General features: G+C 40.7%; 1 protein-coding gene across 1 annotated transcript; it reads left to right on the top strand.

The window, feature by feature from the left end:
* The first annotated feature begins 68 nt into the window (after nucleotides 1-68).
* Nucleotides 69-25181, top strand: HTRA3 (HtrA serine peptidase 3). Its single transcript, XM_021550771.4, has 9 exons — nucleotides 69-929; nucleotides 9208-9307; nucleotides 10901-11123; nucleotides 11764-11958; nucleotides 14543-14575; nucleotides 15245-15359; nucleotides 21600-21648; nucleotides 22869-22964; nucleotides 24209-25181. The coding sequence occupies exons 1-9, from the start codon at nucleotides 506-508 to the stop codon at nucleotides 24372-24374; spliced, it is 1401 nt and encodes a 466-aa protein (XP_021406446.1). The 5' UTR covers nucleotides 69-505; the 3' UTR covers nucleotides 24375-25181.
* The last annotated feature ends 522 nt before the right edge of the window (nucleotides 25182-25703 follow it).

Genomic DNA, 25703 nt, shown 5'->3' with positions numbered 1-25703 from the left:
CTCACGCCAGCGCTCCCCGCTCGGGGCGGTGATTTACCAGCAGACGGGCGGCTCTGTCCCGCACGCCCAGATGAAGGGAGCGGAGGGAGCGGACCCTCCCCACTCTGTCCGTCCGTCCGTCCCGCCCGGGGTGGAGCCTGCCCGCCCGGGGCTGCCGGTGCTGCGGGAGGCGGCGGGCCCGTCCCACATATAACCCTGCCGCGCTGCCGCCGCCTCGCCTCCCGCTCCGCTGCCCCCGGCGCTCCGTGCCATGGCTCGGCCCCTCAGCCCGGCCAGCTGAGTCCTGCGGGGACCGAGCCGGCCGCGACTCCGCGGGCCTGCGCTGCGGCCTGCCGCCCTCCGCCCGCTGCGCCGTCCCGCTCCGCCCGCGGCGGAAGACGCTGTCCTGCCCGAGCGTGCACGAAGCTCGCCTTCCCCTTCCCTCGCCGCGATCGCACCTTCCCGCCTCCTGCCCCGGGGCCGGGCGGGCTCGCACGCCGCTCCGCCGCCGCTGTCCCCGCCGAGGATGCGGGTGTCGCTGCTGAGCCCGCTGCTGCTGCTGTCCCTCAGCGCCGGCCCGCACGCCGCGGAGCTGCCGCTCGGCCGCGCCAAGTGCCCGGCCCGCTGCGATGTCTCCACGTGCCCCAGCCCCAGCTGCCCCAGCGGGTACGTCCCCGACCGCTGCGGCTGCTGCCTCATCTGCGCCGCGGGCGAGGGGGACTCCTGCGGCCGCAAGGAGGACCCTCCCTGCGGGGACAGCCTCGACTGCCGCTACCCCATGGGCAAGCGCTTCGCCAAGGGCGTCTGCCAGTGCAAGCTCAGCGCCCAGGTGTGCGGCAGCGACGGCCGGACCTACGACAACATCTGCCAGCTGAAGGCGGTGAGCCGCAAGGCGCTGCAGCACGGGCTGCCCGCCGTCGCCCAGGTCCAGAAGGGAGCTTGTGAATCGGGTAGGAGCATGGTGGGACCTGCCGCGGGGCGGGGGGGAGGGAGACCTGCCTTCCAGGGTGAAGAAAGCCATGATTTTCCCTGGCCTGGGAAGACTGGGTGGCTCTAGGGACTCTTAAAACCTCCAAGGATATGGCACCTCACCCAGCTGCTATTCACACCTGTGGTATTGCGGAATGGATGCTCAGGTGCTTTCCGAACAGCAAAACTCCTCGACACGCTCGGTGTGGGCTTGGGCTGGGGTTTGGGAAGGTTTCCCCGGCAGCGCGGCCGTGGATGATGCCTCGCTGAGGCGCAGGTTGCTGCCGCAGTGCTCCTGGGGCAAGAGGCCGTCGCACTCGCCAGGTGGGTGGAGGTCGCTCGGCTGCCAGGCCAGGGCAGCGGCCAGGTGCTCAGCCCTGGCTTTTCCTGGGGGCAGGGCAGCGGCCGGGTGCTCAGCCCTGGCTTTCCTGGGGGCAGGGCAGCGGCCGGGTGCTCAGCCCTGGCTTTCCTGGAGGCCGGGCAGCGGCCGGGTGCTCAGCCCTGGCTTTCCTGGGGGCAGGGCAGCGGCCGGGTGCTCAGCCCTGGCTTTCCTGGGGGCAGGGCAGCGGCCGGGTGCTCAGCCCTGGCTTTCCTGGAGGCCGGGCAGCGGCCGGGTGCTCAGCCCTGGCTTTCCTGGGGGCAGGGCAGCGGCCGGGTGCTCAGCCCTGGCTTTCCTGGGGGCAGGGCAGCGGCTCCATCCCGCTGCCGTGCCGCCAGCGCCGCCCCCGCTCAGCGCGGCGCTCGGCGGCGCTCCCCGCGCGGGTCGCACTGGGCGCAGCCTGCACACACAGCCGGCCAAGCGCAGCCTGCACACACAGCCGGACACGGGAGCACCTGAGCCCCGGACAGTCCCTGGGCCACTTTGGGGTGTTAATCACATTGACCCGACAGGCGAGTCAGAAAACCCCTTAAAAGCCCATCAGGGCAGAAAAGTCTACTACTGAGTAATAGATAAACCACCTAAAACATAGTCTTTTGCCTTATTTGCTTTCTTGGCCAAAGGGTTTTGTAGTCTTGTAGAGCCCCTAAGTAGGGGAAAAAAAAGAGCCTGAAAATCTCCTTTATAGTGGAAAATATTGATATTCAAGCTATCAAACGTTCTTGTGGTTGTAGTAAAGTTGAGGCCTTTGTTCAGATCCTGTGATATGCTATGATACACAACTTCAGGCTTGGTGATTTAACTTTGGAAAGTTTAGTAATCTCTTAAGCTAGTAATTTCCTTTTAGTATTAAATGTGTCTCTTTATGGAAGTGTTAATGCTGGCAATATCTTTCCACATACTTACTGATACATTATTTTAAGGGTTTGATTCTGCTACATTTCCCATAGAGTTCCTGAAAAGAGAGAAATGCTATGCTTAATGCAGTTTTCAAACATGCATTAGAGTTTCTGTTATGTCAGGTGAACTCCTTACCATCCTGTTCATAGCAGGCTGGCCAAAATGATTAGGAGGGTTCAGAAGGAAAAGGGGTACTGTTGCAGCCTTTCAGTTACTAGGGGATCTTTCTTATATATCCTGATCTTTGGAAAGGGTAAACCAGTTCAGAGTGGGAGTATATTCAAATTATGTTCCTGGAGTTCCTTTCAGAGCATCTTGTCAGAGCCAAGAATTGTTTCAAATGCTAGCCTGAAGCTGCAGTGTTCCATTTTGCCTGTACCTTTTCACATCAGCATCTGTTAACTTTAGTGCTCCTAAAACTTGGTTGAACCTGATCCACATGAAATAATCAAAATGTTTAACCAAAATAAGTGAACTAGCCAGCATCTGAGAGCTTGGCGAGTACTTGGCATTTGGTATATATGACATTTTCCTTAAGGAATCTTCCTGAATCTAATGTTAATAGGCTTAGGAATTTGGAGCTGTGAAGCAGAACTTTCTTTTTTTAAAGCAACTATTTTAGTGCTCACTTTATTTTAGCTTTTTTTTTTTTTTTTTTTTGTCTCAGAAAACCTCAGCTTAGCTGAAGCATCTGGTTCTTTGTTAAGATTTAATTTTTTTATTCAGTTCTACAGCTGCACAAACTGAAGCTCAAAGAAACCGAGTGTCTTGCCCAAGGTCAGGCTGAGTTGGTGGTTGAGCCAGGAATAGAACTCAATTATGGTATTTTTTTTTTTGTTTGGTTGGTTTTTTTAAACAATAACATGTTATGGCTGTAATGAGAGGCTTGGAAGAAAGTTGACAGTTTAAAATTGCTGTAAAATTTCTTTCTCCTGTTCTTGTCTGGCCTCAGATGACTCAGAGTTTGAAGGGATAAGGTAGTTATGAAGTAAGTGCAGTTTTACTTTACCATCCATATATTAAAATTATCTCAGATAACAGAAGCTTCACATAGTATGACTAGGGCCCTATTTAGAACATGCAGAGACCCAGAGTGGCTCCTGAAATGTCTGCTTCTCTCCTTTTTCAGTTGCTTATATTGATGCTGAGTTGCATTCTGGCTGTGATAAGCCCAGACAGGCTGAGAAACTCTTAGGCATGGTTTCCTTGTGACAGCAGTTGGGTGAATAGGGATGCATGAAACATGGGTAGTAAAGGATGCAGGAAGGGAGGAATGAGGTGACCAGGGTTACTGAGTAATAATCAAAAAATTAACAGAATTTAAAATGTTATTTTCCTTGATTTAGTCCTGAATTGGGTTGAAAAGCACCGTACCAGATTGCAAGTTCTGCATGCAGTGGTCCATAACTGATGCCCTGCAATATGCCAGTGCCCAGGGGCTTCTCAGAGATACTAACAGGAGCAGTCTGCAGAAATCCTGAGCAAAGTTAAACTCCCTGCTACAAATACTGGGGTTTTTATAACTTTTTTCGACACTAGGTACCTTTAGCTATGGGAATACATTGTGAAGCAGCTAGGTTTTTTTCATGCCTTCTGTCACTTACTGTGATGACAACAAGCTATTACAAGCTAGCATGTAAGTAATGGAAGAAATACTTATGGAATACTTACTCTCTGTAATCAAAGATCTAATCTTACAGATCCCTTCTACTCAGGGCAGCAAGTGTAAGTTTTAACAATGCCACATATCAATCATCTCAAAGGATTCACTTGGTCACCTGCCATCTACAGTCCATCTACTTGTTTCCGTGTTTCTTGAACAAAGGATTGTTTTTGATCTCTCAGTACAATTTAGCACAGTTAAATTCCCTGCAAGGTTATTTTGCAAATAGCTTCTGTGAAGAGTGTTCAAATGTCAAAAGATTTGTATTTTCTTACCTAAAATATGGAAGCAATTTTTTTTTAATACAGGTGCTCTTTTGTCAATAGAACAAGGAAAATGAAAACTTAGAAAAATCTTTGAGGCTGGACTTGACACCATTTACTGTCCTCTGCACTGTTAACCTGAATTCACTCTAAGAATGGGGTCATGATGTTAAGACTCATCCAAGTCAGTCAGATCTTTGCAAGATAAGAACCTAAAAGTTCATTTTCCTAAGAGTGTTTGAAACACAGTTAATTCATAAGTCATTGCACACAGGTGTTTGGAGTGTTCCTGTACATGACCTTGAAGATACAGAGGAACAACTGAGTGTATGATTATTTGCATTTCTGAGAAGTTGGCCCAGTAAGGGATAGAAGTCTCCTGCTGGTGTTATTGCCATCAAAGCCTTAAAGCTGCCTGCAGCTTTATTTAGGGAAATGTACAAGGTATTAGCTGGAAACACAAACTTTGGTTACATTCCTGTACTGCCTGTTTTCCTTATGCCTGAGTTGCTTTGAGTCACTGCAGGTGAGGATGGATAGTGCACAGTACTTGGTGTACAATTCAGAGTAGAGCACTTCACTGCTTTTTAAAGGCTAGGTAACAGGAAAAGTATATTCTTGTTGCATGTCATCATGAGAGTTGCTTGGAAGGGAGAGATAGCAAGCATATAAATCAGTGTGGTGTCTGAGCTAGAAGGCTTGTGCCAGCCTGTTTGTCTGGCCCTTGTGATTGCTGCATTGCACAAGAAAGCCACTTTGGTGTTGGTTCACCAAATTGTTTTCATCTGTGCACACTAGACATCCATTGTATAAACAAGTTGCCTGAACCATAATGTGGCATTAAACTCACCAAGACTTTATGGTCAGTGCACAGCTATGCAACTTGATCTTAATGCTGAATTCATCAGAAAAGCTGCCCATGAACCTATGTTTCCAGCAGATGTTTCTGTTTTTTAAGCAGAGACATTATAATCTTTTATTTGTCTTTCATTTCTTTTCATGAAAGCACAGTAGGGACAGTGGTTATCCCTGGTGATCAGATCTGCCAGGTTGCAGTCCTCCCTTAGACATAATAATTTTGCTGAATGCACAGATCTTTTCTGAAGCTGGTTTTAAAAGGGGGGATGGGGAAACAACCTTAAAAAAAATTAGTTTCCCAGGCTCACAAATTCTTAATGAATATAAAAGTGTGGATTTTAATACAATGTATTGTCTTTAAGAAAGCAGTGAGTGTGATTTGATTTAATTCTACAGGGACTAAGTTGGCAGATATTCAGAAATGTTCAGTCTTTTGCAAATGTAAATTGGTCTGGTTTTATTGTCTTCAGTGGGATTATAATGATTATTTCTGCTGATTTTTTTTCCAGTTCTCTTCATACTAGGTTAACTCTACAGACTTGTTGGCATTGTTCCTGGTTTACAACAGTGTTAATGAGATTGATGTGGGTCTGTTGTCTCTGCAAGAAAGTAAATAAACCACTATTAAATGAATGCATAGCCTGTAGGTAACACTACTATCCAGGAAAAAAAATCTTAAATTGATAATAAGTCTACTCCAAAAGGCACGTAGCTTTAGCTATTTAAATTCAGTGTAGTTGGAGCCCATAAAATTTGAAACATAAGATCACATTTAGAAAATAGGCTGAAAATCTTTAGCTCCAGTTTATGCACTTACATTGCAGTCTGGATTTTGAGTATTCTGCAAGGGGAGCTGGAGACCTGAAGATCTAATCACTTAGTTGAAATTATAGGCTCAAAGTTCAAGGCTGCTGACAATCTGGTAGATTTGTGGTTATGGAGCAGATTGGGGAAATCTAGGTTTTTTTTGGCTAAGAAATGCATAGACGGTTAAGGACTCATGCAGCATAAATTTGGTTTTGTTTCAAATACAACCTGGTTGCAGCATCTTTGAAACTTGGTTATACAACACATGGCTAATTGGATCAAATTATGTTTTTTTTGCCAAGAGAAATTAGATTTTGTTAGTGTGATATGATTTTGAACTCTCAGTAATAACATGGAAAATAATGCAGATTATTGAGTGACCTTTGAAAAACTATGTGGCAAATTCAGAGGGTCATTGGGTCAAAATCTACAAAGGTGCTCTGAGCTCAGAGCTGTTACATGCTCGGGGCAGCAGAGATCTGAGGGCTGTGTGGGGCTCCACAAGGCAACAGTACTATGGAGGGGAGAGATACATATTTAACTTTCTCTTTCAGTAAGGACAGTAGCAGCAGCTGGAGTCTACCAACTAATGCAAATTAAAGGATGGATTCTACCTCTACAGTTGTAACACTTGTATTCAGGATGACATTATACAGTATACTCAGTGTTGGATGTTGCTTCCTTCTTCAGTTTCCCAGGCTTCATTTCCTCCCTTTTGAAGTATATTGAGGTCTTCTGATGAAAACCATCAGTTTAATAATTTTGCACTAAAATGCTGTTAATAACCAACACTTCAGTTCCCTTAAATAGTGCTGTATGTGTGGGAGTAAATGCGAGTGTGCAGTTACACCTTCCACATCTGTAGTTTGAGTTTCTGGCACATCATATGTGTTTAATGGTTCTCATCACTGCCAGCTTGCAGAAAATTATTCAAGAATGATCAAGTTCTATGAAAGCATTTCAGCTTTGTAAGTCAGTTTTCACCAGTGTTTGGTCCCCAACAGACAAGAGGAAAACAGCTCATCTCTGATCAGCCCAGATCTTTGGGCATGCCTTTGGTACAAAACCTGGGTGCCTGTTATTCTTGAGCCTCCTTTGTTTCAGATTTCCCTTTAATATTGGTGCAGATCTGGATTTTCTTTCAAGTTTTTGCATTCTTGTCTGCTAACCCCAGCAGGGAGGTTCTGGGCTTCTGCTCAGGCAGAGAAATGTTTTCACTGTTGTATGAAAAGAAGAAAAACATTGTTTCAATTTTAGTCTTCTCTCTGTATTGCTGCATTTTATTTTCTTCACCTTTTTTCATGTTTTATTCACTACCTCTTTCAGATACTTGCTCTCTGCCTCCCCCAAATCGTACCTGGAAAGCCACTGCCACCCATAATGTTTGCCTGGTGGCTGGTCAGGAGTGGTCCAGACCTGAGGTTTTTGGCAGGCATCTTCCTGTGCTTGTGGCCATGCACAGTGCTGTGTCCATTTGGCCTGGGCAGAACAGTTGAGCACTCAGAAGATGCAAATGGGTTTAGTTGCCCTGATTTACACCAACTGAAAGGCTGCATTCATCCCCGGTTCTTCCCCAGTTCTGTGCTGGTTCATCAGCTGCTTTTCACTGATGCATGGTCATGTCTGCTAAGGTAAACATGATGGCAGTGTTATATCCTGTCAGTGAACACTTGCTGTGTAGGCAAGTGTTCAAAGTCATGTCAGTGGACTTCAAAGGACATACTGCATAATCAGGCAAACTGCTTGGGAACTGAAGGTAAGATAACTCTTCAGTGGCTTAGTAAGCAAAATAAATAACAGTATATTGTGCTTACATTTGACTGTCCTCTGTGATTCCTGTTTGCCTTGTCTCTTTTAAACTAAGCATTAAAACAAGCACATTCAATTGACTGGAGGGATTCTTCAGTGTGTGTGAGAATGTATATAGAAATAATAGACTGAACCTAGTCCTGCCAAGCTGTTCCTTTTGTTTATTAGGTATCACATAAATCTAACTTTCTAAATTTAAGCAGCGTTTATTTTCATTTAGAAGTAAATCCCATGTCCAGTAACAGGATAAAAAACTTAAAGATTTTTGTGAAGAAATTCCTAATCTTCTTGGTCTGATTTCTTCAACTCATTTGCTTCCTTTGGTAGATCACATAGTTAACTTTAAAGCTTCAGTCTGTGAACACAAAAGGTTGTTATTTGAGTGTGGTGATACATCCCCTATCATATGCTTTACAAGTGTGGTGATATGACTCTGTATCAAGGATTGCAGAGAATATAACATTTAGCACAAACAGTGCTATTCCTTTGGGATGTTGTGATGCTAGAATCCAGGATGCTGTGGGCTTTCCCTCCCCCTCTTTAAGATCTTAATTTCCCAATATTTTATTCACTCTTAATGAATGCTGTGTATAGTGCTGTTTAATGTAGTACCATACTGGCTTTTGTCAGACATTTTAGTAATCTTTTGCTAGGCCCAGCTGCATGTGACAGCTTAAATGTGGATTTGCAGGAAGTTTTAGGTGCAAAGTTTGTAATTTAAAACAGGTTTCTAATATGTCTACTTAAAAAAATTAGAACTTAAGTTCAAATTGTGACTCCCAAATTCTGCAGCTGTGATACTCGGTATGTGCTAGACCACATCTGGAATACTTCATCCAGTTTTGGATCTCTCAGTACAAGAAAGGCATGGACAAACTGGTGTGAGTTCAGAAGGTCATGAGGATGACTGGGGGAACTGGACATATCTCCTGTGAGGAGAAACTGAGGATACTGAGCTTGTTCAGCCTTGGGATTAGAAAGCTTCAGGAGGACCTGAGAGCAGCTTCCCTGTGTGCCAGATCTATCCAGAGGTGCATAATGGGAGGATAAAAGCCAAGGGGCATGAGTTGGAACATCAGCTCAATAAGTTCAGACTTGATGTAAGAAAACCTCTGCATCATGGGGAACAGTGAAGCAGTGGGACAGGTTTCCCAGGTAATTTCTGGAGTGTCCATCCTTGGAGTTTTGCAAGTCCCAGCTCTGTTTCCCTTTCCTCAAAGCTGATGCAGCTTTGAGCAGGAGGCAGAACCTAAGGTCCTTTCTAGCCTCACCTATCTTATGATTCTGTGTGTCTTAGATAATAACAAGTAGTTGTCCTCAGAAAAGTGCTCAAGACAGAGCTTGTAGACTTCCAAAGAAAAGAACTTAGAGCTGAGTGTTGCTGATGTTTATTTTTCTCAGGATCACACAGAATGCTAGGTAAGTTTTGAACAATCTTAGTGATTTTAATTCCTTTTCCAGTACTGTTTGGAAGCTGTTCTAGTAGGAGAAACAGACCAAATCAAGGCAGGTTCATCTTGCCTACTTGATAAAAAAATGTATTGTCTTATTAACATATCCAATTCTTTCTGCTAGTATAGGTCACCTACAGTCCAGCAGCCCAAGATACAAATTCAACTTCATAGCTGATGTGGTGGAAAAGATTGCACCTGCAGTTGTGCACATTGAACTTTTCCTCAGGTAACACTTTGAATTCTTTTGGTTACATTATTTAATAAAGGTCTACAATGTAGTAACTTTCCTTTTGAATTTCCGAGGTTCACAAAACATTCTAAAACATTACAGCAGACCTGTTTCCCCAGAGAAGCACACATATGTGGGTTTTGTTCCTGTTCATTAGGTCTATTCTAATGGGTTACAGTACTATACAATATATGCTGTCTACCCTAAAATAAGTCTGTCTCATCTTTGGAGGTCTCTTCAGCCTTCACTAAAATGTTTTGCTTGTTGGACTGCATTTGTTATCTCAATTTAAATACATACATATATATGTGTGCGTGTGTGTGTATTCAGACGCTAAGCTGGAAAAAAACGTACTAAATTTCTTGACCAATGCATCTCTGATATTCAGGATGCTGAAGCTGAACCTGAGCTGGCAAGATCAAAACTGAGTGCTCAAAACAACCTGGGAGGTTTAAATATGAGTCCTCAGAACAACCTGCTTCAATTACTGCAAATATTGTATATACTCCATTATGTGAATACCTTTCTTCATGGAGTTCTCTCAATTTCCACAGATATAAGAATTTATTGGAGAATTTTTATAGGCTTTTTTAATATACAAAATCAAGACAATCAAGTATATCAGGAGGCACAGTTTTATGCACATGGTGATTGGTCCTTTGAGAGGATGTTTTAGCTGAAGATGTTTAAGATCTTGCATATGTATTTTTGCACTGATTGTTTTTTCATTCCCTACAAGTAAATGTTTGCCCAGCAGCTTGCTGGGTGCTAATTTTGATACTACTTTTTCCTGGGATTGGCTCCTATTAGTTGTTTACATCTAAATAGCTGTTAATTAGCTGTTTACTGCTAAATAGCTCAGAACTTTCAAATAATATTCTAACCAGGACCACGTCTTGGCAGAAAGATTTTGGTTCTTTTCTCATCTTCTGCTACACAGGCACTTTATGTTCCCCTAACAATCTAAGATCATTATAGCAGTTGTTCACAGAGAAAATTCATAATGCCTTGAACAGTGTATAGAATCTTTTATCTGTCTGTTTCGCAGCACATGTTGTTTCTCGCCAAGTTTTACCCTTTGTTAGTGTTTTTGATTTTTTCTTTCAAATTCCCAGTAATTTTGGTTTCCAGACATGCTTTCGCCACCCACTCTGCATTTGGGCTTCGTGATCCCCTTAGACCTTGTCTCTTCCTTTATGCCTCTGTCCAGCTGCAAGGTTCCTTCTTCCCCTTTTCCCATTAGATGATCAGTTTATTTTTAGCTTTATTATTTCCCTCTTTCAGTACGTAATCAATAACCTGTGGGATCAGATGTGCTCCTCCTTCCTTTTTGTCACCTACCCTCTGTGCAAGGAAGTTTATAAAGACAGAATTGGAAATCAAAGGAAAAGGATCCTGCTGATTGTCTGTAAACCTCATTTCCTATCTCCCTGACTGACTAAAACCAGTTACAATTTTCAGTAAGGGATCCTTTCTTTGTAATTTTTTAAAAAATTGATGCTCAGGGTGAAAGGTGGTAAGTGATGTCTAATATAATCCTCTCTTAAGTTGGTTTCCCTTATGACACGAAATTGCTTGCTTTTTGTACAGGCACCCTCTCTTTGGTCGGAATGTCCCCCTTTCCAGTGGATCTGGGTTTATTATGTCTGATTCTGGTTTAATTGTGACCAATGCTCACGTGGTGTCAAGCACAAATGCAATATCAGGGAGACAACAACTGAAGGTACAGCTCCAGAATGGAGATACCTATGAAGCGACCATCAAAGACATTGACAAGAAATCTGACATTGCAACAATAAAGATTCACCCTAAGGTGAGTGACTTAAACAGGAGAATGCCTTCATTTGGGCAGTTTGTTTCACTTAGTACAAAGTGATTGACTAGAATATATGATTAAGGATTCCTTAGAAAGATCTGTGCAAAACAATGTACTGAAATACAGGCCTGGAAATTTTTTGTATCTTAGAATTAAATTACTTTGTCTTCTGTGCAAGAAACTGTACCAAACGAAGAAGAAAAAAAAATACCACTCATTTAATGCTTGGCAAAATTGTGCTATATTTATGTAAATAACCAGGCTAATCTTTCAAAGCTTTGTGCCAGTATGCATGGACTGCAAAGTGGGCATAATGCATAGGGAGTGGCAGTCAACAATTGGTCAGTGGTTGGCTTTTATGCTGTTTCTAGGGGGAAGCAACAATCTGCTGGAAAACAGGGAAATTTTGATGCTCTTTTCTCAGTGAAATTGCAAGGAACTACAGATAGCTGTTTGTTTTTGAAGACAGTTTAAAACAGCAACCCTCCTAGCATAAGTTTTGGGTATAGGATAGTGAGTGGTTTTTTCATTAATGTAATGGAAAATATTTGTTCCTAACTTTTTGTTAATTTTTGATCTTTGCAATCAGATTAAGTATGATCTAATGCTTATTTCTTTCTCTTTCTGTTTACTTAAGAAAAAACTACCAGTATTGTTACTGGGACACTCTGCTGATCTGAGGCCAGGAGAATTTGTGGTGGCAATTGGAAGTCCATTTGCCTTACAGAACACTGTGACCACAGGTATTGTCAGCACTGCTCAGCGAGATGGCAAAGAGCTGGGCCTCCGGGACTCGGACATGGATTACATCCAGACAGATGCCATTATTAATGTAAGCACGAGGTGTGGGATGAGCTCCACTTCACATTCTGTCCCTGCATGGAAGTGCCTGCTCTGAGAGATGAATCCAGCAGCTTTGTTTGTCTTTCTCAAAACTCTATGCAGTGTCTGTAAGGTGTGTTCAGGCAGTGTTGTGAAGGCAATGATAAATAAAAGTTCTCCCACTGAGTTTGTCTGTGAGGATGCTGCATAGGTCAGATGCTTTGAATTCTGTAAATCTCATGCAGTGACATGGTTGTATCAACCCCCAGTAAATCAAAACATTTCTCTCTCTGCTTGCTGAGTTGCTCTGGTCAAGGAAGCTGTAGAATAGAGCCAAAATTTCTTTCATCTCCATCCATTAGAAGAAGATGGAGTAGTCACATTGAGAGTGTGTGCTTCAGTTTAATGACAGGATACCCAGGTAAGAGCATAAGCAGAGGAGTGGGGGTTTTTGTTGCTGTTCTTGTTTTCCCTTTGCATACCACATAATCAAAACAAGAATCAAGGTTGAAAATAACAAAAAGTTTGTGGTACGGTTTGGAGCTAAGGGTCCTAACATTGCATGTTATATAGAAATACATTAAAATAATGTTCCTTCAGAGCATCTTGGAGTGATCCAAAGAGCTTAAGTGAAGTGCTTTTCGGTGTGTGTTTAGCTTGTACTGCTTCTAAAAAGAGCACTGCACACATATCTGAGGTGGAAAATGGCCTGAAATTTTGTACCTTAAATCTGTTGCACATTGAAAGGAAAATATTTTCAGGATTTGTTTGCTGGACTTTAATGTCAAATTTGACATAACAAGAAATAGTGTTTTACACACACAGAGTGCTTCACAAATGGTTATTGTCACAGACTTGTTGAAAGAAATTGTGTGGGGAGGAAAAAAGAGGGTAATTATTTTTTGTGTTAAGATATGACATAAAAGTGAGCTTTTTCAAAAAGCTTTTGTATGACCCAAGAGCTGAACCTCTCCAGACATCTAATTGGAATTACTCTTTTCAGCTGTGCAAGGAGAATAAGGAAAACTTAGGCAATATGGGTTAGTTGGGAGCACACACTGAATTGGTGGTGGAGACAGAATTGGAACATGGAATTCATGACTTCCTGCCTATACATATTTTTCAAGCTCAGACTCCTTCCTTGTGTATATACTTAGACATGTGCTGCCCTCCAAAGCTCATGAGTAGGTTTAGACAAGGATAGCAGAGTGTGTCAGATAATGCTGGACCAAAGGAAGAGTGATGGCAGATGAGGTGAGGAAAACGACACTAAGTTTGAATTGCTTTGGCATCCGAGACTGCGAAATATGAAGATGGTCCCTGGCATAAGGATGCTTTGTGCTTAGCTAATGCACTCATTTTCTCCTGAGAATGGGAGGAGTTTGAGAGTTGGTCTGTTCAGAGCATTCCTGTGGCTCAGCCAAGACTTTCCTGCAGGAATGTGCATGCAGCTGCCTTTTGAGAAATGCTGGGATAGCAGTAACATAGGGCAGGAGAAAACAGGGCCTTAAGGTTCTAAATGGAGCTGTATTGCTGAAAGTCACATCCTTCAAGCAGGAGACAAGTGAATGAAAGACTATGTGCTGAGCTAGGCTGAAAAATCACTATTTTGGTTTCTTTGTGCCAGTCAGACATAAAAATCACGTGTGTAGCCTCTGGTCACTGGAGAGATATGATATAAGGAACTTATCTATTTGTTGAATTTGAACTTTGAAGCTGTTTTATAAATTTTAATGTCTATTTTATTCTTGTAAGAATCTATAAACTTTACCCAGTGCTATCTAAGTGTAAACAGTTTGTGTCTCACTTCTCTGTCATACATCACTTAGCTTTTGTTTCTTTTGAGTAGTATGTTACTGCTCTTGGCTGTTTTGCAAACCTACTTGAAAACTCTGGCCTCACTCAAAAACAAATTGTTGAGCCAGCTTGAAGATGGACAAGCAGCTTCTCCAACTCTCATTTCCTGTGGTCCTGTTGCATGTTTCCTTTAAAGGCCATTAGGTATTAGGTAATTTTGGGCTGTTCAGAGCTGCTTTATGCCTTCCCTAGAGAGGGAGGATATGTGTCTGTGGTTACTAAATCAATCCTTATGTAGTAGCTACCTCATAGCAATATGCAGTGATTAAATATGTAAGCCACTCTATTTTACTCCAGTGGAGAATGAGAGACTGACAGTGTTACAAACCAAAGTGATGAGTGAAATGAAAATTGTACAAGCACCTCACTGAAGTATAAATTTAAATAACTATTTATTATTTCAAAACCTTGTTCTGACAGGCTTTAGAAGAATCAAAATACTAGTTTTAGCTATTCAGTGTCTTAAACTCAGGGTCTGCCTATTTGGAGTGGCTCCTAACTTAATTCCTGTTTCTGAAAAAAAAAAAAACCAAAAAACAAGTATAATCATGAGAGGGGTGGAGGGATAGGATAAGATCTACTTGTAATCTTCTGTGATTAATATTGTGTCTGTCAGTGCTGCCTAAGAAATTACCTCCTCTCTTTCATTTCTGTACAAAAACAGTACTGTTTGTAAAAGGAGTTTAATTTCCAAGAGAGAAGTATTAATTTATTGTTCCCTTATGTCATTTTTACAGTATGGCAACTCTGGAGGACCTCTAGTTAATCTGGTAAGTCCATGTGGCTTGGTTTTGTTGCTTTGTTGGTTTTGTTTCAAGAATTAGTTTCAAGTGTGAGAATGTTCCCTTGGAAAGATTCATAGGTCATTCCAGCTTCCATTTGTTTAGCTAATGGTAGGCAGATAGCCTGTAGCTAATGCAGAATATGCAAATTAGGTCTCAGTAGACACACCATAGGAAAACATTGCCCCATTGAGCACAGAAAATGTTACACTGGAGTGAGGATCATCAGATCTGGAGGGAGCAGTAAGGCTGGTTCACGCTGTGGAACCTGGGATGTGCAACAGAGATGGGATCTGGCTCACCCACACAACTCTTTCAAAGTAGATTGCTTTAAATCAGCATTGGTTTTGCAGGGCAGTGACTTGTGGCTGTAGTGGTAGTAGTGACTCCACTGCCCACTTGGCAGAGGAAATGTCTTCCTGAGTGGTGGGATGGACCTTGGATGAACACACTGTACTGCAATCTCTCTGGCCATCACGGTTAAACGTGAAACGGATCATGAATCAAAGCCCAGATCCTCCCTTATAAGTAGTGTTTATTTCTTGAGTGATTACAACACTCTAAAATCTCTTGCACCAGTTTTTAACATGAAATGCTAGGCAGGGAGCTGGATCCTGTACTTAGGAACAAATTTAATTGGGTGTTGCCTCTCAACAGGATGGTGAAGTGATTGGGATTAACACCTTGAAGGTCACAGCTGGAATTTCTTTTGCTATTCCTTCAGACCGTATCACTCAGTTTCTCACAGAGTCACATGACAAACAAAGTAAAGGTAAGATCTGCAAGAAACGGGGATATCTTCCAATTATTACACTGATCCAGGTGAAGTGCCAAAAGACATGGGTGTGGGATCCTACTAGTGAATGGAGCAGCATCCTTCTCCACTATAGAGCATCACAGACTGGGAAATAGAAAACAATCTCACAGAAATAGGAAAGACTTTTTATTACTCACACCCCTAAAGAGCAGACAGTGTATATATAAATATGGGAAATAGGTCCTCTGAGAATAGTGAGGACACAGATGAATCATCACTGTCTCAAATGATCTTGAGAACAGATGATCACTTGTTTAAGGAGTTTTATTCTCCTCTTTTCATTTATTGTCCAAGCAAAAAGATTAAGGTATACTGTAGAAAAAAATTTTTAAGCACCTGTACACAGGTGGGATGTAGTCCATAGAATCTGACCTATATTTTATCATGGTCATGTATGTCAGTGCTATATAATCAGATATTGTGATAGACTTTCAGGCCCTGGTAAAAGAAGAGCTGTTATTAGTTCATGAAGAAATACGTGGGAAGATGGGGAGAGGCAGAAAGAAAGGCCTGTGCATCAAAGAGCATATAAATCTAAGTATATTGGCAATGACAAGTGCAGTACTTTAGACTGTTTTTATGTGCCTGCAACATATCTGTCACCCTGTTCTAGATGTCATACCATAGGCTGCACAGCCAAATCTGATCTCGTAATGCTGCATCCAGGCCAAACCTTCCTTACTATTTTGTTTGCCAATTTATCTGTCCACACCCTCCTACTAATCTTTTACCATGAATATTGGCTGTTGCTGCTTTTTCTCTTGAATCTTTTTGTTATTAATCTTGTCTTCTCCTGAGTTCATCCAGTTCTGATGCCAGGGTTGTTTCCCTGCACCATTGTCCGCTCAGATACTGTTATTTTGAAAACTTCCCATAGTCAGCAATTTTAAAGTGATGCATCTGCTTGTATGAGAGCATCACAAACTTGATGGGTCCCCTCATCTGTGTTTTGCTGAATTCCACAAATCATTGTTTTCACTGTTGATTGGAGGGAAGGGGGAGGAATAGTTGAAAAAAAGTTGCTAATTACAGGCTGAGAAATACATTTCACAGTAGCTGACATAATTTTATTTCGGTCAACGTGTCAAGAAAACTTAGGTATTTGCCCTGGTTACTAACTTATTGTTGGTTTCTGAAACAAACAGGTGTCTCATTAGTGCTGTTTCTCTTCAGAACCAAACTGCTCATCCCAATCCTTCGAGAAGCAATGACTCAGCCTGCAGGCCTGGCCTAGAGGCATGAGCTCAGGCCTTGTGCAGAGCCCACCATCTCCTGGTAACTGGGGCTGGAGAGTCAGTCACCCTTCAGGCACCTGTACCTCCACAGAATGATGAGCCCAGCTAAGGGCCCAGAGACAGCTTTGCCCATGGAAAGACCCTAGGAAAAGACTGAAAATCAAAGTCTGTACCATGATTGTAACATACAGATTTTTATTTTTAATCATGTCACATAATTCCCTGATCAAAAGGATTCACAGTTTCTCTTAGCATCACTGCTTCAAATATCCTGGAGCACAGGAAATGTTATTTAATTTTCAATTTTTTTTTGCTTTTGCTTCTCTGAAGTACATCTTATAATTTTGCTAAGGCAGAACAGTCATTTAAAGCCCTTGATAAATAGAGAAAGTTTCAAGGAGATCTTTTCACCACATATTTGAGATGTAGTTTGCATTTTTAGGCCTTTAGTAATAACTCTCAGGTTTATTGTATAGTAGCTATTTTTTAGTATAATGAATTTATGTAAGCAGAATTTTAGGGATGTTTTTATCATGTTTTCTTCCAGTTATGCTTCAGTAGTTTCACTGGGATCCTCCCTTATGGTACAATTAGGTCATAGAAAGACCTAATTGTGAAAGTTTATGGGAATTACCATTTTGGTCTTTATATCATATTGCCTGAAGATAACACTCCCTTAGGATACCACTCTTTCCAAATCTACTCTGGCATAGCAGATACTCAATTGTTTAATAAGCTTAGTCTTTCAAATTTTAGTTGATCAGATAACTGTTTTATATAGAAGGCCTATATTTTTTAAAATCTTACCTATTATATATAACTTCTAATATCTGATCTACTGAAGAACAGGAGTGGAGAGCAGGGGAAAAGTAAAGGATGTCATTTGAATGAAGAATTTGCACTAATTATGCTATCTGTACATACTATATTACCTAATGCATTGTTAATGTATCTTTTGACCAAAGATTTGCCACAGCCATCATAGAGATGTTTGTCTGTTGAATGGTCTGAAAGCCTTTGCTAATTTTGGGGCTAGTAAAAAGGTTAATGTCCTTTTATAGTTAGAAAGTCTTAAATTGCTTTGTGACGTTAAGTGTCTCATCTGTAGCTCAGTTTTAACCAGCTGTATATTCTTTGTTTACATCTGGAAGTTAACTACATGCTTAAGCATGGATTGATTTTATTTTTTTTAGATTTCTTTTTTTAGGAATTTCTCCATTTTGGTCTTGGATCTATCTATTCCTAGTTTAGACTTGAGCAAAACAGTAAAATTAGAAAGTCTTTCAGATGCTTTGAAGTGGAGGCCAGTAAGTCAGCAATTTGAAGAAAATGTGAGAGAGAAAATCCATCCTAGTAGGTCAGCTTGGCCTCTAACACTGTCAGCAGAAAAGTGAATAGGCCTTGTTTCAGATGGGCAAGGGGAAATGGGGCAGTCCTGTCTTGGCTACACCCAGTATATCATTCACATGAATCCTCATTTTACATCCCTAGGGCCTTGTATTAGTTGTGTTGAACCAATATTCTTACCTTTGTATTTGAATGATTATTACCCATAACAATTACCACAAATCATGAGGGTTGCTTAGGAGCCTTGCTGAGTATAGATTCAGACCAATGATTAAATTCAGCTATGCAGTTTATATGAAGGGGACACTGCAGACAGACCAGCATTATTGGTTTGAGATGTTTTCTGTTTGGCGGTAGAATGTTTCTTAAATGTTTTCAGGGCTGTTCATGTAATCTACAAGATGAGCTAGGTGCAAAAGAGATTAGCAGAAAAGTAGTTTTGCCTGGCACTTGAATAAGAAGTGCAGGATCCATTTCTTTACTTGGAAGTCCTGGTGATATCCTGGCCCCCACTGAAATCTGCTATTGGGTATAATTTTGTACCACAGTTACTCAAGCCCATAGATGTTTGAGTATGTGACCCCTTAATTTGGATTTATCAGTTCTTTTTACTACAGTTTATAAATCATAAACATTTCTGCCTTCAATTGGTGTTTATCTGTCTGGTTTGTATCTCTATTGTTGCAAGCACCAATAAGTAAAGTTTAACAGTAAGGCAAGTGCTTTCCTTACTGTGGAACAGGAATTTCTGGGAATAGTGAACTGCTTCTAGATACTTGGGGTCAGCTGCTTTTGACTTTCTATTAACACTAAGCAGATTCAAGTTTAAACTTGTGGTTGAGGCTGGTTTGCTTGACTTTGTACCTCTGGAATCAGTGTTTAATCTGGCCTGGTGTTTACAAAAATGAGATTTGAGTCTTTCTCTTCTGTGTTACACTCCAGCTTTAGGCCACAATGGTTTCACATTTGCTAAATCTGATTATTTTAACATATGAATCTTCTTTTCACTAGTGTTGGGACTGCACCCTTGTGATGTGCTCCTTAGATTTATGACATCACTTTATTCCAGATCTCCTAATTATTTTTTCTTTTCCCTCATGATTGCATAAATTGCCAGAATGAGAGGTTTTGAGACTTTCTATTCACAGAGTAGATGTAATACGACAGTGGTAGTTCCCAGTGCCACATACCGTCCCTGGCAATGTCACTTAGCCCCAGAATCACCATGCCTATAACTTTGGGAATTTTAAAACAGCAGTCGTGGTTGTCTGTGCCTGTTTAGTCTCTGCTGTTACTTCAGATATGGACAATTATATTCCCACTAATCTTGGTTGAAAACTTTGGTTTTTGTTGAAGGTGTTTGATTTGGGTAAAATTCAGTGGACTGGACTTCTGTGAAAAAAAAGGATTGAATTTTTTTTTACTTGTATTCTGACTCACAAAATGTCTGGAAAGGGGAAAGAGAGGAGTGTATACTCTGCTGCTAAAGTAACCTGTGGCTCATAGTTTTTAGTTTTACTTTATACAATAGCCTGCTACTCTTGTAGTATGAATTGCTATTTGCAGTATGGCAAACTTACTGCAGAGAGAGGGCAAAAGGCCTTTTTGGATTTCAGTGTGTGAGCAGGAGTGAAATAATATTTTGACCTGCCCAAAGTTGAAAGTAGGATTAGAGTTTTGGTTAGGAATAAGTCTATAGTTGCAAGATATATTTTTTCCCTAATGCTTTATGTTTACATGTAATCTTTAGCCACTGCAGAAATAATTCCCTTTATCACTAGTGTAATTTCTTCTGTGGCTTTTCATTCTTGCTGTTCTGTTTCTTCCAAGTCAATTTCTTTTGTCTCTTCTTTCATTTTCATTTTTCATCATGTAAACATCTCTAACTCAGGCTCCAGATCATCTTGGTGCATCTGCAAATTTCTGCCTCGCAGGCTATGACCAGCATCAAATTGTTTAATGCAAAGAGAAAACTGTCACCACAGATGCTGTCACTGATCTTACAAAAGGAATTTCATTGTTTTAACTGTCCACATTGTATGGAAAAGGGGATTATTTTCAGGCGGGAGAATTATCATGTCTGAATATTTTTAAGAAATGAAAAATTACATTTCTGCCATGGGGACTGGAGGAGCACCATGAGTGAGTTCATAGTCATGCCAAAGCTCTTCAGACTTCAAATTTGAGCAATTGAACTTCTTGACACTCCTACTATAGCTGATTTTGAGCTTTCTATTGTCACTTTAAAATAGAGGAGAGCCAAACATTTCAGGGCAAAGTAGGAATGGATGACAGTTATGGATGCCAGATTTTTCAGAGTGTAGTAAATCCAATGTTTAGTAGTCAACATTTTCAGTGACCCCAGTGGGAATACTTGGCATGTGTAATATTCAGAACTAAGTCCTTTGCTTGGGAGTATTTTTCTTGGAAAGAGTAAGAGCTAGAGAAGACTGTGTACATCTCCTTTTTCCTCATGGAGAAACTCAAAGATCTTGTTAAGTTGTTGTGCTGGAACAAGTAAGGGGGATATTGTTTCATCCTGGATATAACCGAGTACTGCAGCATTCACTGTAGGAAGTCATCAAACTGCATTTTTTTCATAAGCCAGCTGTGCAATATCATGACTTACTAAAAGCCAACTTCAGAAATGTGGTGTTCTTTGTAAAGGAGTGATTTCTCACCACTTAAAATTCCAGAGTCCTGGCGAATCATAGAATTATAGAATAGTTTCTATTGGAAGGGACCTTTAAAGGTCATCTAGGCCAATCCCTCTGCACTGATCAGGGATACCTTTCATTGCATCCAACCTGACCTTGAGTGTTGACAGCTGGGGCATCTCCCACTTCTCTAGGCAGCATGTTCCAATGTGTTACTATTCTCATCATAAATTCTTCCTGATACCTACTGCTAATCTGCTCTCTTTTAGTTTGAAACCCTTGCCTTTTGTCCTGTCTTATAAGCCCTCTTTAAATACTGAAAGACCTCATTAAGGTGTTCCTGGAGCCTTCTCTTCTATAGGCTGAACAACCCCAACTCCTTCAGCCCATCTTCATAGCAGAGGTACTCCAGTCCTCTGAGTATTTTTGTGATCATTTTGGCAAAGTTCTACATGTTTTGGGGTTTTTTTAAACTTACTTTTTATCCTTTGGGGTAGAAATAAGCCATTTGCATTATAAACAGTGTGAATCTTTTGATTGCCCTTTCTCTGAAAAGTGGAAATTTAGATTTGTTTGGATTCAATTTCTACATTTTAAGAACAATATCATATGATTAAATTGTCTTGACCACTTACAGATTAAATAGTAGTTGGTTATGAAATTTTCCATTTACTGAATTTGTGATACTAAATCATAGCAATTTCCTGGAGGAAAAACTCTTACAGCGTGTCAGTGAGCTTTCTCTCTTTCCGCTAGTTGCAGGGAGAGGGATTGTCATTGTGTACACCAAAGCAAATTAAAAAAAAAACACTTTAGTACAAATGTGCGTGACTTTGTTTAGTTTTGTTAAAATCTGTTAAATTCTGTTTTAATTTTCAGCTATTTTGGGTCATCAGAGCAGTTATTTTTGCCAGTGTTTGCCTAAATTTCTTAAATATCCTCTGTGTTCCTTTCAGATGGGAAGAAACGTTTCATTGGCATCAGAATGTTGACAATAACACCAGCGTAAGTATCTTAGAAAGGATGTTCATGCATGCAAGGTGTGGTCAGCAGTGGTTCATCTTTCTTTACAAATCTCCAAAGATCCAGAAATGGGCATTGGCTTCTAGGAAGTCTGTGGGCATTTAAATGATATAGGTGAAATCTGTGTTCTGAGACCTGGAAATTCTCTAAATACTGATAGTAGTGGATGTCCTGCTGAGGGAAAATGGGAAGAGCCTGAACACAGATTTTGGTTTATTGACAAGGACACCTGGAATTACACCAGGTTTTAGGTGGTATTTAAACAAAATGGTGCTTTCAAGTGACTCTGAGTGCCAGTGGACCCATCAGCTGATGCAGGGTTGTTTGTTTTATCAGTGCCAGTGGAGGCCATATGGTGTGAGGTTTGGTGCCTAACCATGAACTAGAAAGAGCTGCTAAAGTGCCAAACTAAAGCTTTGTGTCTCCATATTAACAAAGTCAGAAATGAACACCCTTCACTGGCCCTTTACTATATTTTCCCTCTTACATTGCTTTATCATCTTGCTGTTACCCAGGTATATTCTTGGATAATAAATGAGGGCTCTTATCCTGATGTTCTTTCCCAGCAGTAGGCATGCTTCCAATGTGGCAGTACACTGCAAAATTAAACAAGACAATTTCCAGCTGGGGTTGTACTAAAGCCATCTTTTTTCCTTGAGTTACTCTCCTGCAGTCCTCCCTGAAGGGTCAGATCCTCAGCTGGAATGAATCAGTGTAATGGCATTAACATCACTGATGGAGAGAAACTCAGAATGTTTCTCTGCATAATTGTGAACATGATGCGAGTTTACTGCTTTTGGAATATCTAAGGAAGCCATGTAAGGTGTCTGCAGACCTGCTTTCAGAAAAAGACCACTTGCTTTGTTGTGTTTGCTTAATTTATTCAATTGTTAGCTTCCTCAGTACTAAATCAAAGAGAAGCTGTGTAGTCATTTTGGCTTGTTTTCCCTCTGTGGGACCAAAATTTTTCATGGCAGACAGCCCAGTAATCCATCCTTGTTTTAAAATCTTCCATTCTATAAATAGATTTTAACCCACACTGTACACAGATCTGAAAATTCCCTAAATTTTCATCACAAAACAACAGGCAAATGATTAATTGTTAAGCTTTTTACTTTTTGTCACAAAAATTTAAAAAAATTAGAATATTTATATGCTTTTGTAGTGCAATAAAATTCTGTATAACTTTGTTCTTCTTTTAGCCTGGTGGAGGAACTGAAGCACAGTAATGCTGATTTTCCTGATGTCAGAAGTGGAATTTATGTTCATGAAGTTGTTCCAAACTCACCTTCTCATAGGTAGGTGGAGCCCATTATTTTCTTCACCACAAATAAACCTCCAGAGGGATACTAGAAGGTAATATTTCCTTTAATATTCAAGTATTTCCTCATACCAGGCTTGATATGTATTTAGCCAATTGAAAATTGTGCCTCAAATTAAAATATTTTTACTAAGATTTTGCTCACCTCTACAAAAATGAAGCATTTCAGAACTATTTAAATAATGGAATTGTATAGGTTGGAAATGACCCTTAAGATCATCAATTCAAACCACAAATGCAGAACTGCCAAGGCCACCAGTAAAATCTGTCCCTAAGGGCCACTTCTATCCATCTTTTAATATTATGTAACCTTCAGGGATGGTGACACCATAACTTTGATGGTCAACCTTGTGCAGTGTTTGAAAACCCTCTTTGTAAAGAAATGTTTCCTATTAGCCAATCTAAACTTCCCCTTGACAATTTAAGGCCATTTATTCTTGTCCTGTCACTTGTTACTTGGTAAAAGAGACTGCCACCCACCTCACTACTACCTTTGATGACATTATGAAACACTAACAGTGTGCAAATAAAAAGAACATCCAAAATACAGTGAACCAATTTGAGGAGTTTTGTGAAGTATGTTGAACATTAATAAACAGAAACTTGGATTAAGCTTAAACAGGAAACAGAATAGCATACACATAGGGCACTGTCAGAGCTGTTATCTGAGACAGTGCTAAATCTTAAAGGAAGAGGGTGTTCTACAGAACAGTTGCAAAATAAAATATTTCTAAAAGTGATTTTAGAAAGATCAAAAGCAAAAGTAATAAAAGCAGCTATTCAGGATTACTTTTGAACAGCAATAGAGAATTTCTCAATAGTTTAGCTGGCGTACTTGTCTTGAAATTTTGAGGTTTTAATTTTTAATTCTTCAAATACATATTCGTGGCATAAAAGTATGGTTTTGCAAATGGACTGAGTAAAGTGAATCTATAATAGATAAAAGCCTTTTCTCTTTTTCATTTGCTGTAGTTTTTTAGAAGACATGAGAAAATTGTTTTTGTTTTTTACGTAAAAATCCTCAGTGAAATAACCTGACCATTATTTTGCATTTAGCAAGTGCCACCTGTTATTATTTCACAGCCAGGAGGCTGGAATTTCCCTTCAGTGGAGACTAAAACAAATCCAAATTTATTGCATTTGCAAAAGAGGTGGTGAATAGCCTTTGTACTTTTCCTCTGCATCGAGTGCATCCTTACTGCCTCTTCCTTGTCTTTGCAGAGGAGGGATCCAAGATGGAGACATTATTGTGAAAGTCAATGGGCGTCCTTTGCTGACTTCCAGTGACCTGCAGGAGGCTGTGATGAATGAATCACCTCTACTACTTGAAGTTCGACGAGGAAATGATGACTTGCTATTTAACATTGAGCCTGAAGTTGTCATGTAAATAGAACTGAGGGAACTCTCACCATAATTAAACTCACTTATTCTGGAACACTAGATACCTCCTTTACAGCTACAGTAATTATTCTTCCTGTTGACTAATGACAAGGTGGACTAACTTAATTGCCTGAGCCATTTCTGTACATAGTAGCTTGAATGACTTCAAAGATGTCATTTATAGAAGATTTAAATTGCAAAGAAACTTAGGAACTGTTCTGGGGAGGAGGAGAAAAACTGATTTTGGGTAGCTTGTAGAAATGGGTTCCACTTCCTGTAGCTGCAGATGCAGAGCAGATTCAGTTCTGCATATGGGCAGATCCAAATACTGCTGGAAGTGAGGAAGTATATAAAAGAGGGATTTTTTTCTTAAACTGAAATCATGGCTGCAGCAGACCCAGGTCATTGCAATGCAAAATTGAGCTTTTTTTTTTTCCTCTTTATGTAACTTTCAATGTGAACCTATTATTGGCAAAGCTTGTTCTTAGTGCTTTTGTGCTCCATGTCAATGCAGGTAGATGAAATCTGTAAATATTGAAAGGAGCAAAAATGGTGTCAGGCTATAGAGTGTTACACCTAGGTCATGCGATTTTTGGAATATAGTAAATGATTCTTATAGAATTAATGCCTTATATATAAATCAAAACGATGTGCTGAACAAAGTTACGTTTGAGAAAGTGCACAATTTTTTAAGAATTTGATACAAACTTGTTTTGCATTTTTACTGGTAAGCTTTGCTGTAAAATTGTTACACTACTTTTGGCTTTGACTGTGTATGTTTCTACTGTAAGGAGATTAAAGTTTACACAAATAATCTGTTGATGTAAACCTCTTTTTAAACAAGTATGTTTTCCCTGCTTCTTCTGTCTGACTGGAATAAGCTCTCCCAAGAGAAAATTTTCTTAGAGAAAATTGGGCCCTGATGTTATGAAAACCCTTTGCATTCCTATAATATAATTATTCTGCCTTTATTTAGACTATGTTTAGAAATGCTTTGCACACGAGTTATTTATTTACACTGTGTTCTTCCATACTTACGAATTGTGCTTTGATGTCAGTTAGAGAGTCTCAAATTGGGATCCTGTTGTCCTCAGCACCCTCTGTATGTGATGAGAAGCAGAAGGGAAGCACACCAGCAGAAGGGAAGCTATTTTACAGCTAGAACATGTGAGACTTCTGTGTAATAAACCCAGGAGAGGAATTGCTAAGAGCTAAATCCAGATCTCCTAGGTACCCCGAACCAAACAAGTATCTTCTCCCTTAGTGAATATTGCTTCAATTCCCAAAGAGTCAGAGGAATGTTTCTATCTGGAGCATTTTCCACATCAAGCTGTGC

This window comes from Lonchura striata, chromosome 4, assembly GCF_050655825.1.
Source record: "Lonchura striata isolate lonStrDom1 chromosome 4, ASM5065582v1, whole genome shotgun sequence".
Classification (NCBI taxonomy): Eukaryota; Metazoa; Chordata; class Aves; order Passeriformes; family Estrildidae; genus Lonchura; species Lonchura striata.
The sequence above is the reverse complement of the archived record's forward strand: the minus strand, read 5'-3'. Positions and strand labels throughout refer to the sequence as shown.